Below are 12740 nucleotides of genomic sequence, written 5' to 3'. Positions count from 1 at the left end.
GAAACGTTTTGATGCTTTTCATTTCAATTTTAATTTAATCCTTTGCAAAATGAACATAATTTAGAACCTAGGTATATGTTGCAAAAGCGATTTCATGGGTAATAAAATGTAAATTTTTTCTAATGTTTTAAAAAAACATTAAATAATTTTTTAGTGTTTTTAAATGACAGTATCCAGCACACAAATAGAAACAGGCTACTTTATTTGTTTAAGGCTTATGGTAAAAGACACCAAAAATAGTCCAGGCACATTATAATGTAGATATCTGTTGATGACGAGTGAATGGAGTTTTAGGGTTTTACGGAGAATAGACCAGAAATTCTATGTTTATTCTTCATTCTAACAAAGTCACAAAGCCCCCCTGAAGGTTGGATGGATTTAAATAGGTGTAGATGAATGAGGAAATGAGGCAATGGCCCATGAACACTTCATCTGAATAACACTAGAAGTGAGCTGTGATGTCATGCTGTGACGAATGATCTTTTGTGTGTGTGTGTGTGTGTGTGTGTTATAAAGGAAGAGACCTTTCCTATATAATATCCTTCTAGTAGCCTCCATTTGGTATCGTTGCCAAAACATTTGTTCACCTTTCATTTCCTAATTAAACAATCAGCTGCAAAATTGCTGCCACACTGTAAATAAAATGGATTTAGTTACTTGATAAAAAAATACATGTAGCTTAATGAAGCCTATAACACTATCAGTTTGAATCTGATTAATCTGTGTGTGTGTGTGTGTCTGGTCACCAAACATTTTGCTGGGGACCAAATTCCTAACCTAAATGGAAAGCATTAATTAGCTGTATTAATCGTTATGTTAATAGGAGGTCCTCGCAAGGATAATTAGACAATGTGATAGTATGCAAAGATTAAATGGATGAGCACCAAATTATTTTAGAGTTGAGTTGCCTGACCCAGACAGAGTGAATCTTACAGTTTGTGGTCAGTAGGTGGCACAGTCGATGCTCTGTTGTATGTAACCCCATCTTAAACACCACGCACAAACACACACACACACACACACACACACAACCCTAATACAACATCAAATACACTGTACCAAAGCACAAACACCTCTAAAGTATGAGGTTCTTATATGAGGATTTATATTCTATATGAGGATTAATATACTATCTATCTATCTATCTATCTATCTATATATATATATATATATATATATATATATATATATATATATATATATATATATATATATATATATATATATTCAATTATATATGTATTTGTTAATCTATCAGACTGCACCCAGATTCGCTACGTGTCCTGGTCATTGTGTGAATATGGTGTGAGCTGAGAGGCAAGGGAGTGTGAGAGCGTCTCACTTACTAAGTTAAAGAAGGCACAAGGGGCAGGACCACCTAACACGTGTGCCCAACCCCCATTTCCATCCTCTAAACACACACACTGTTCCTCACACACTCTCCTTCTCTTTGACTTTCTTTCCAGTGTCTCTCAGAGCTGTGTGTGCTGCTCCTGCTTCATCTATCATTATTCATCTCCACTGTGTGTGAGATAACTTCTGCCTCTGAGATCAGTTTCAGGAGTTCCAAGAGCATTCATTCTGAGTTTCATTCAGAAATCTGAAGACATCATGAAGTTTGATCTGCTGCTGCTGTTTGCCCTGGTTGGGTATTTTTGTACCATCACACATGCAAGTAAGTCAATATGCACACACACTCACACACACACACGCACACACACACACAGTACATTTTCTATCATGCTTTCATTCATCATTCATTCTTCAACTTTTATGTCCTTTGACTTTTTCATTCGTCCTGCCTGCCTGTGCACACACACACGTACACTCAGACCTGTTACTCATGAGCTCTTTTACTCCTGCATATGAAAGCTTCTTTATTTTATTTTATTTCTTCTTCTTCTTCTTCTTCTTCTCTGTGAAGTGTTCACCTCAGGAGCCTCTCCAGCTCTCTTTCTTTGACTTTCTTTCTTTCTTTGACTTTCTTTGACTTTCTTTGACATTCTCTAAGCATGGCATGATATTGGCTTGTTCAGTAGTTCGACAAAAAGTTTTCCTACAAAAACAAACATTTTAAAGGGAATCTGTGTATTTAAATATCACTTTCTTACTTTGTTTTCATTTTCGTAATCCACTGGATAGTAATGGAAATTTCAAGTAATTGCTCTAAACTTGGTAACTTAGTAGAAGTGATAAAGCCACAGATTATGTCATGTGCTGTTAAACTCTCTCTCTCTCTCTCTTTCTCTCTCTCTCTCTCTCTCTCTCTCATTTGAAGCACTTTTAAGACAATGACGTAATGGTGCCATGTGTCTTGGCTCAGTTTTTACAGGGAGATCTCTCTTTCTTTTCTGTCTGCCTGGGCAGGGTCATGTGAGCATATTAATAGATCTGGCCCTATATTTAAGAATAGCATTTGGTGTTCTGGTGGCTAGTCAGACTTTTCGTCTCAAGCTTTGAAGCGTGTGTGTGTGTGTGTGTGTGTGTGTGTGTGTGTGAGAGAGAGAGAGAGAGAGAGAGAGAGACTCAAATTATGCCCATGCAGGGTGGGTCCCTCACCTTATATCTCTTGCTCACTCCACTCCTACATGTCACCATCTTTGGCAGGGTATCAAGCTTTCACCCCCACAGGGTCTTGTGTATGTGTTATTTTTAAAATGCAACCTTTAGACACGTCAAGTGCCTGTTACAATCCTACGAACCTGGCATGACAAACAAACTCTTATTAAAAAGCTGTCTTGCAACACACTCATTCCATTTGTACTTATCTGCAATTAACTGCTGTAAAAGTGGTAATAAAAGCATTAATGATGATTAACCATAATATTATAACCATTACATTTCTATTTATTTGCATTAATGATGTGAGAGGAAAAAATGATCTATGACTGAGGCTAATCATGTTGTCTTTAGTGGATATGTAGTAGATGTGAGAGATCTTTTTGAAAGCTGTGCTAGAAAAAAATGGCATAGTGTTTTAATTTAGTAAAGAAAACATGTCATTAATAGTAAAAGTATTATAGATTGGTAATGTGTATACATATAATAATAACTGTGGTTAATGATCACTAAGATTAAGCATTTAGCACTGAATATTTAGCACGTATTTAGTGTGTGCACAGATATTTATTCCAACCATGAGGCACAATGTCTGGTTTCACAAATTATTTTTCTAGACCATCAGCAAAAAATATACTTTACAGGTACATTTATGTTGTCTAACATACAATGTAAGTGTTCTCTGAAACAATTATGCACCTCATTGTTGTCCCACTACAACTAAAAGTACAAAGCATACCTTTGAGGGTACCACCCCAGTGACGTGTGTTTGGACGTTAAAGCCTCAGCTTAGTCCTTTCTTTTAGAGTGTTCTTTGATAAAAAAAAGGTACACAAGTACAGTTATCTATAAGAAGGTATCTATAAGTACATTCAGACGAGCATATGATCAAAAAAAGCTGTGTAATGTTGTAACAAATATGTGTAGCCATGTACTTGTTCCATGATCTCATAAGAAATTAAGAAAAATTTGAACAGATGAGAGTTGTAAGAAAATATAGAAACACTAACACCATCCCTATTCTCAACCTTATCCCTAGAAACTATTCATATGCATTGAGTCATGTGAATAGTTACAAATTTACTGAGACAAATTTACAAGTCTGGGATATATTTTCAAGCCTTAGACCATGTTTGTAGCTGTCAAAGTGACTACCAGGGCACTAGAGGACCTGAGTAATAGCGTACATATGTTTTGGAAGACGCCCGTCATTCATTCAAATACTTCTATAGCCAGGGTTGAATTTTAAAATTTTCAGAAAAATGTCAGTGACAGTGGCAGAAAGGTTTCTCTCTCTCTCTCTCTCTCTCTCTCTCTCTATCCTACTATATTCTAAATTCTTTGGGGTTGTGTATATAGAGCAGAAAGAGGCTGAACCTATTCACACTTTCACAGATCTGCATATATAATAACATCCAGATGATGCATCATTGCACCACTCTGTCTCAGGACATGAAGGACGACTTGTGTGATGAGAACAACTTTCACAACATTGTATCATCTTTTGGCTGTCTCCACTCTAATGCAATTTGTGTGTGGGCGCATGTGTGTGTGTGTGTGTGCGTGTGTGTAGGAGTATGTACGATTTTATGAGTTTCTGGGCCTCCCCAGCAAAAAAAAAACATTCCAGTTTCACACTCCCCTCATGGACACAGCTTGAAAAGACAAGATCTTGACCCCCACCTAACCCCGCCAATCATCACAATTTGCAGTGGTAGCTGATTGTGATGGTGATGGATGTGATGGTCTCTCTGTCTCTCTCTTTCTCTGCCTCTAGGTCTCTCTCTCTCTCCTACTTTATCCTGCTCCATCCCTCCCCTCTGCACAGTCTTTCTTTTCCCTTTTATGGTACTTTTTCTTTTAGCTTTAGGGAAATTTTCAGTCTTGGTCATAGTTACTCATTTTGTAGGTCGGGCATGCTGATTTTCAATCACGTGCACACACACACACACTCTCTCTCTCCATCATCCCATACACCCGATGGCAGATGATATCCTATGGCTTGAGGCCATAAATGAACCATACACCCTGTTAACTCTGTTACACAGCCCTGCTATTTCTACACCATGCCTTCCTCGTGCACCAGTGCTACGCTGTCTCCTCTGTGTCTCTGCTTCTAACCACTCGTACTCCTAAAGCTGCCTCTGCTGTCCATGTCCTACAGCTGTGCTGCCACGCCTAGAACACAACTCACCAAAGCTGTGTGTAAGAGCTAATGTGTGTGTGTGTGTGTATGTGGGTGGGGGGGTAGGGGGAGTACATTTTAATTATACAGCACATTTAAAGGCAACATTCATTGACCAAAGTGCACAAATTGGTTTGATTTTCAATCAATCAACACACACCCATGCAGAGAAAACATACACTGGCAACTCATTCAAATTTACACAAGAGCTGATGGATATACGTGTTTTTTTTCTAAGATTAAAAAAAAAACACAAAAAGAAGAGGCACAACTAACGTCAGCTAGACTCGATTGCAAAAGCATGGTTGAGAGCGAGAGAACAGATTGCTCTTTTTTGCTTCACTCCTTGCCACTTTTCTCCGTGTGTATATGTGTGTGTGTGTGTGTGTGTGTACAAGCATGTCTGTGTGTGTAGAAGTTGCTGCAGGAGAAGGAAACCATACTTAAGGCTAATTGTTGGAGTCCACAACATAATGAGGCAATTGTTAACAATGTCTGTTAGGCATAAAGTGCACACACACACACACACAGACCACACTAACATAACCCTCCCATCATCATTTTCTCTCTCTTTCTCTCTCTCTCTCTCTCTCTCTCTCTGAACAAACAGGACACAAAGTTCTCTACTCAGGGACCACCTCCTCCTAGCCATGTCTGTGTGTGTTTTTGTACCAGTCTGCTGCTAATGGTGGTTTTGTCTAAATGCCTTATAGCATGCGTGGCCTGTAGTGAAAAAGATAGCAGAAATGCCCCCTCCAGCCCAAAAGCCATGGCAGAACAATGGAAGACCCCTGAATAAAGGGAAGGGAGAAAGAACCAAATGACATCATGTCCTACAGCAGTTTGACGTTGAAGTTGGTTTCCTGCATTCAGTTTACTATACTCTTATTATCTGAGACAAAAAAAAACACATTTACTGTAAATGCCTGTAAAAATCTATAATTATAACCTACTATTTTAACCAACTACAACATTCATCGGAGGCGAAATGCACTGTTGCATAAAAATAGTTTGGTGCATCCTAAACATGCACCAATTTACATTTATTGAAATGTTACCCATTGTTAGCTTGATTATAACACCAGGGAGGGTTGTGCCAGGAAGGGCATCCGGGGTAAAAACTGTGCCAAATCAAATATGCAGACCAGTGATCCACTGAGGGGACCCCTAATGGGAGCAGCTGAAAGAAGAAGAACAACAACCCATTGTTAGCTTGATTGATTAGGATTGATGCAGTTTATGTACTAGGGAAGATTCTAGGTGTTAGCTCGGGGCATCGGGGAACCGGTGGGAAAGACTAGAATGGCACCAAGGAGGTTGCAGAAAAATCTCAGAATTCTATCTCTACTTACTTTTAATTTAGTCAATTTATTACATCCGCTTCAGCCAAAGCTAAAAAAGTACATGTACATGTTTAAAAAAAGAAGTTGTTCACTTTAAGTCAAATAAAATATATGCCAACCAATCACAATTTATGGCAATCCTGCGCCAACTGAATGAGCTATCTGTAATGTCATCAGAACAGTACCACTTTTCTTGTACGTTCGTCATGTGAAAGTAATAATAGGGGAAGGGCCAGTATAAAAAAATCTTTCTGCAGTTCTGGGTTTTCCCGAGCAACAGGGCAGCACAATTAATCTTGCTATCTACAAAGAGAACTACTGCTCTGGATGAGGTTTCACTAATGATTCTCATTGGGGCATCTTCGTACCATCTAGGCATGGCAGAACTAGAAATAGCAATTAAAGCATATGGGCTGGTTATATGTTAGTTTGATTTATTACAAAAACTTTAGGTGTATAGGTAAGCATAACAGACAATCAAGACCCCAAATATGCAATGCGTGCACATCTGTGGTGTTGTGCGTCTAGCAACTTCTGACTGGTTGAGCGGGAAGTAAATGATATGCTTAACCCAGACCAGAACTGGAATTTATACTAAAGCAAAATAGAGCAGTTTGAGGATTAGTTGTCAGAAGAGATGAAATGTTATATGAGGTATAAATCCTGACAGGGTGTGGTGTTATTGGAAAATAATCAGCAATGGGGTGGTGCAATGCGACCTGATGTGAAGTGGAGTTACTGTTATCACCCTGAAGTGGTATAAATGTGTTAAGCATTTTTATTTATTAAAGGACAACACATAATACTTTTTTATCCATAATACATCTATGAAACAAGTTAAAGGAGTTCTAATTATACATTTTCCTTTGTTAAATAACAGGGATGCATGAAAAAAAAATGGAAGTCAATGTGTGACAAATTTCAGTGTAATGTTATCAAAAATAACCTTCGTTGTTAGACATTGATTACTTGCATAAGGTGTAGCTCCTACTACTCTGCAACTTTGTGGGTGAAATTCTCTACTCCTAGGTTATAGCATTGGTCTCTGGTGATCAGTAGTCAGGGATGTTATTGTAAAGGGTGGTTCCCTCACACATATGGGCTCCAGCTGGCTTTTTTTATGCTAAGAACATCTGTGCTAGTTAAAGATCTTGGGAAGACACTTGCAGTCCAGTTCAGTTTTAAGAGTGAGACGTTTTAATGATAAAACTGAAGTTATTTCCTCCCAAGGAACTTGTGCTTCTTCCCAGCTCCATCTAAAGGAAATGAGGCGACATTTGTGGAATGAGTGATGACGCAGGCGGGATATGAGCTGGTTAGGGTGGGGTTTAGGAGGGGCCTTGCCTTGGAGGTGTGGGTAGGATATTCTGTGTGTGTGTGTTTTGTGTCATTTTAAGAGAGACAGTTTGTGTCAGAAAATATTGACTCATCAGTGTACCACTCCAACTACCAAAACAAGAGAGGGTACATACGTATGTGTGAGAGGCAGACAAAAACAAGATCTACAGTTGAGAGAACAGTCTTTATTATAAGACCATTAATATCTTCCTGTATTGAAGAATAAACTGCTTGACGCGGCATTTTGAAAAAAGTACCTTCATCTAAAAATCTAAATTAATATGCAAATTGAAAACACCATTAATATGTATCCACCCTTTTTATGGTAATGTAGAGTCCCATGGCCGTCATTTGCATAATGAAACATGATAGGTTAATATCTGATGATCTTTATGATGCAATAACACTTTCCAGTCAAAAGTCAATTCCAAGTCCCCATACTTAAAACAATGAAGGAAAAAAAGAAAGAAAAAGTAACAATTTTCACACTTTAACCAGTATGCATACTCTAATTCATTTCTCCTAAAAGATCTAATCATAAAAACACATTTTTACACTATATTTCACTATATTTTAAACTGATTCATTTGTTAAAATGCTGTATAAGCCATAACATTTCTACATTTGTTGGTTTTCCTTTCGCACAGGTACTCTTGTGGTACCCACAGAAGCGGAGTCGGCGCAAGTGACAGGGGCTTTCGTGCCCACTGAGGCTTCAGAAACGTTTAAGGAGGAGGAGGCTGCTCCAGACAAAGTTGTCACCGAAGCACCGGCATCAGCTGCTACTGAACCTGCTGTGGAGAACGGAGAGACGCCATCACCTCATACTGAAGTTGCTGTGGAGGAAACAGTGGCACCATCAGTTGATAATGAAAATCAGACGGAACAAACAGAAACACTGTCAGCTCATTCTGAAGCTCCTGTGGAAGAAAAAGAAACACCAGTAGGAGTTACCGAAGCTCCAGCAGAAACAACTGAAGCAGCTGTGGTGACGGAGGACACTACAGCCACAGAAGGTACACCTAAAGTTACTGAGGCAGCAGATGAAGCTCCAAAAACAGGGCTGCAAGACACGTCTAAAGGGCCAAAAACAGAACCAGAGTCTGGCCAAATGATCGAAACAGATCAGGTGGAAGTGGAAGACTCAGAGGGTGAGATACTCACATAGATTTATTTACATTACAGCATTTGGCAGATGCTATTATCCAGAGCAACATTACAAATATGCTTTTTAATCTCATATACACATATCAAAATTAGTTATGTTTACAACACTCTCTCTCTCTCTATCATTCTTTCTGTAGGTATGAGCACAGGTCACGTGGTGGGCATTGTGTTTGGTGCACTGGTCGCTGTGGTCATCATCATTGCAGTGATAGTCGTGGTGGTCAGGAGGATGGGCCAATACACGTAAGTGCACCAGCTACATCACAGTTTTTTGGAATATGCATGTGGTTGCTGTGCTAGCATTTTTGGATTGAATACCACTCGCAAATAGTGCAATGGTTATAAGTGTTTGTCCATCATTAGAGAATTTTGATCTTGAATTGAGTCCAAAAGGGCATATATGGCCCATATCTCAGGGTGGGAGGGGTTTACATTTATATTTACATTTATGGCATTTAGCAGACACCCTTATCCAGAGGGTCTTCTAGAAGTGCTTTGCAGCCTTCATCAAACATAGCCTTATGCTAGGACAAATAAGTCAGGGTCTACAAATAAGCTAAAGCACATTAAGCTAGAGCACAGTTAGGAAGGAACTAATACACTACAGAAAACAGAGTACAAATTACAGGTTTTTTTTTTGTTTTTTTTTTGCCATTTCTATCAAAACCCTATATAGATAACATAGTATGTCACAGAGAAGGCACATGTTAACCTTTTCCCTCCTAGGCTGGTAGCTGTCATTTTATAGGGGAAAAGTTGCTAGTGCAAAAAAGGGTAAAAATCTAAAAACAAAGAGGAGGAAACATTTGCATGCTAACAGTAAATGGTTTTCTGTGTTGTAGGACTGGAAAGAAACAAAAGCCTCTTAAGCAAGATGGCCTCTCACTCTCAGTAATATTACCACGCGTTGATCAATCATTTATTAATATAACTAATTCTAATGCAGATAAAATGATGTGACATGATGTTGCAACTCCAGTGTTGTCCTACGCCATTTTCACTATTATGGGAAGATTTCATATATATATAGTCCACTGTGGTATTCTATTTCTGTATATCCATATCTGATGATTATTGCAGTCTAATCTTAGTCATATGTAGTCTGTTCTTAATAATTTACAAACATGCCTGAGGTAAAGACTAACAGCTGTGTGCTATGTAGCTAAATTAGTAGCTTCAGTCATTAGTTAGCCATTTTCACCAGCTGCCTAACAAGAGGGTTCTCACAACTTTAATCACTTGAAGAGCAGACATGTTGTGTTCACCTTGCTATGTCAAAAGCAAAAAGTAAGCAACATTCAATTTCCCAGTGCTGTGATTAGAATGTCTTTATGCACCAAACTGCAGCCATTAGCCTGTTTTGTGCAAAGAGAGAACCCCCCCAAAAAACGCGGAGTAGCAACATAAAGTGTCATCAACTTGTACAAGACATTCGTGTTACTAACACTAATTCAACACCAAAGATGAATGTGCATTTAATGCCAATAACTTTGGGTTAATATTGATAACAAAACATTAATAACCATAAATGAGCAACCTTCAAAATTATACAGTAAACATGTCCTGCTCTTATTATTAAGATGCATAATCAATCTGTCTGTAATTTCTTTCCTTTGATTAATCTTGAATTCTTTCATAATTCTGTCAAGGTAAGGGGAAGTGTGGAAGTTCATATATACATATATATGTGTGTGTGTGTGTGTGTGTGTGTGTGTGTGTGTGATAGTAGGTGTTCATCATTTGCTCAAACTAAAGTCATTCTGATGTTGGCTCTTTTTAGCCCCTGAAAAGGAAGGCGAAGCGACAGGAAGAAAAGAAGAAGAAGAAGAAGTTCTGGAAATTCTGAACTACTGAACTGATGTCATTTCCTGTCATTAAATAAGCAAGCTAGGAGCACTCTAAACATCCAGGACTATTAGGGCAGCGTCCTGCCTACCCCCAACCCTAGAGCCATTGATATGGACGCTCTGCCCTTCCCCCATTAACCTCCACCATGCGACACTCCCCCCCCGCCCCAACCTCCACCATGTCCCCCCATTCCCCGCCAAAGATTAAGACAGGAAGTAAAGGAAGAGGAAGAATTAAAATGTGTAACATATAGTTATAACACGTCTGGGTTGTTATGAGGACCTAATGAACAAACACATTAACAACCAACAAATACAAAAAAAAAAGACTAAAATTTCTTTAAAAATAATGGGGAGAGTTGAGTTAAATTAGAGAAATGCAAAATATTACAAAGTGTAAATAACACAAAAAATGGTCATAACTCACCAGGCTTAACCTTTTCTTTTTTATAGCATTCTATGTATCGAAAGCATGCATGCACACATACTAGCAGTCCTTGAGTCTGTATGCACATTCAGTTCCATGTGGCACGACAACATTAACGTCCTGCAGTAGTATGACGCATAAAAGGCATCTTATGACCAGATTACAGACAGATGGAAAGATAAAGAGACTGTAACCTGTTGTAAGCTGTCCCATGCAGATCCTGTAAGGACAAATTGGACCTGTATGATATTTTTCCTATGTTTCTGTATCTAGTAGCTTTAATCCTGGCATATAAAACTTTGAACATTAACAGAATGGCTAGCAGCTCGGATACTTTCTATGTTCAACTCTTGCAGTTCATTAATGTGAATTTGAATTGACGTGGTTGTGTTTAACAGCCTCCCTTTTCAGCAGTAATCACATCATATTTACTTTGCTCCACAGTATAACGCCAGTGTGAATGCTGCAAAGTTTTGCAACCAGAATAATTTTTGGAAATTTTGTTCAATCTGGAAAACATTTAAGAAGCTTAGAGACACTCAGTCTCATCAGCCTTTGACATCATGTGGTCTGGCTAACAGACTTGTGTGTTAACCTCAGGTTCACTGGACTAGAAGTGGCTCTTTTTGCTACTTAATTAAGGGGTGTGTGTTATGCTGTGCTTGCTTTAATATGTGCACTGACTGAAACAATGTTTAATGTAAAAGGGTTTGAGACACTGCAACTATTTGCAACGATACCTTTTTTATGCTTAGTCTATACGCCAGGTCCTCACTTTACTGTCTGCTGTCTAAGTCATTTTATTTAATTGCAGTGTTTTTTTTTCTTTATGGATGTTCATACTGTTTCAGTAAAAAAGTGAAAACTGACATCTTGATGTGTTGCGTGTTACTATAAGCTTTCTGTTATGTGAACTCGAGCGTTATTCAAAAATGACGTTTTTCAATATAAAAATAGTGAAAATTGTCCAGTAACAGTGCACATAACCTCAGGTATTACCGTTATTAGACTAATCTTCACTGGTATCACATCATAACCGGGTCTTTCATTTTGCTGTCCCTCGCACTGTACCTACGTGGTGTAGATTTGGTCAGTTAAGTAATGTGAGGCACATAACGCTGGCACTTGTGTGTGCATTTCCATGTGGTTTTAGGCAGCAGCCCAGCTCGCCTCTCTCTGGCTGTGAACAATGGAGCTCTTATAGCACAGAGTCTCAGTCAGACTCTCAGCTACAGTGTGTAGGTGCCACGAAAAGATTCTGCACGTTTCAGATGGGTGGGACACTTCCTGCATGTGCACTATAGCACACATGATGACAGGAGATAGGAAAACAAGGACCAGCTTATACACATTGATCAGAGACCATATAGTAAGATATAAGGTATAGGAAAATATATCAGTAACACTGAAGTAATCAGTTACACATTAATCCATGCATATATATATATATATATATATATATATATATATATATATATATATATATATATATAGAGAGAGAGAGAGAGAGAGAGAGAGAGAGAGCATATTCAAAAGTTCTCACACATGCTCATAAATTCTCTCTCTCTCTCTCTCTCTCTCTCTCTCTCTCTCCCTCTTTCACACACACACACACACACACACACACACAACCACACTCAATACTTACAGATAAACTTGACACCATCTCCCTCTGCCTCCTCTGTACTACATGTGTATTAATCTTTGAGTGCAGAGTCGGGGGATATTTTGGCCAGGGTCATGTTTACCTCAGAGTACAACACAAAGAAAGCCTGAAAACTACAACCATCTCACCCCCCCTCCCCCTTTTTGTACACACACACACACACACACACACACACACCATTGGCCCTCTTGGTGTACTATATCAGCAG

General features: G+C 38.7%; 1 protein-coding gene across 2 annotated transcripts; it reads left to right on the top strand.

Annotated features, from left to right (window-relative positions):
- The first annotated feature begins 1422 nt into the window (after positions 1 to 1422).
- si:ch211-156j16.1 (uncharacterized protein LOC564557 homolog) lies at positions 1423 to 11735 on the top strand. Of its 2 annotated transcripts, none has more exons than XM_053236471.1 (4): positions 1423 to 1675; positions 8073 to 8576; positions 8730 to 8835; positions 9435 to 10308. In XM_053236471.1, the coding sequence occupies exons 1-4, from the start codon at positions 1612 to 1614 to the stop codon at positions 9550 to 9552; spliced, it is 792 nt and encodes a 263-aa protein (XP_053092446.1). In that variant the 5' UTR covers positions 1423 to 1611; the 3' UTR covers positions 9553 to 10308. The 2 variants fall into 2 exon arrangements, with proteins under 2 accessions (XP_053092446.1, XP_026786625.3); XM_026930824.3 differs by lacking the exon at positions 9435 to 10308 and adding an exon at positions 10373 to 11735 and having other exon boundaries at positions 1429 to 1675.
- Positions 11736 to 12740: the final 1005 nt, after the last annotated feature.

The sequence above is a fragment of the Pangasianodon hypophthalmus genome, chromosome 8 (genome assembly GCF_027358585.1).
Source record: "Pangasianodon hypophthalmus isolate fPanHyp1 chromosome 8, fPanHyp1.pri, whole genome shotgun sequence".
Taxonomy (NCBI): Eukaryota; Metazoa; Chordata; class Actinopteri; order Siluriformes; family Pangasiidae; genus Pangasianodon; species Pangasianodon hypophthalmus.
Note: the sequence above shows the minus strand (reverse complement) of the source record. Positions and strands in the feature narration are given on the sequence as shown.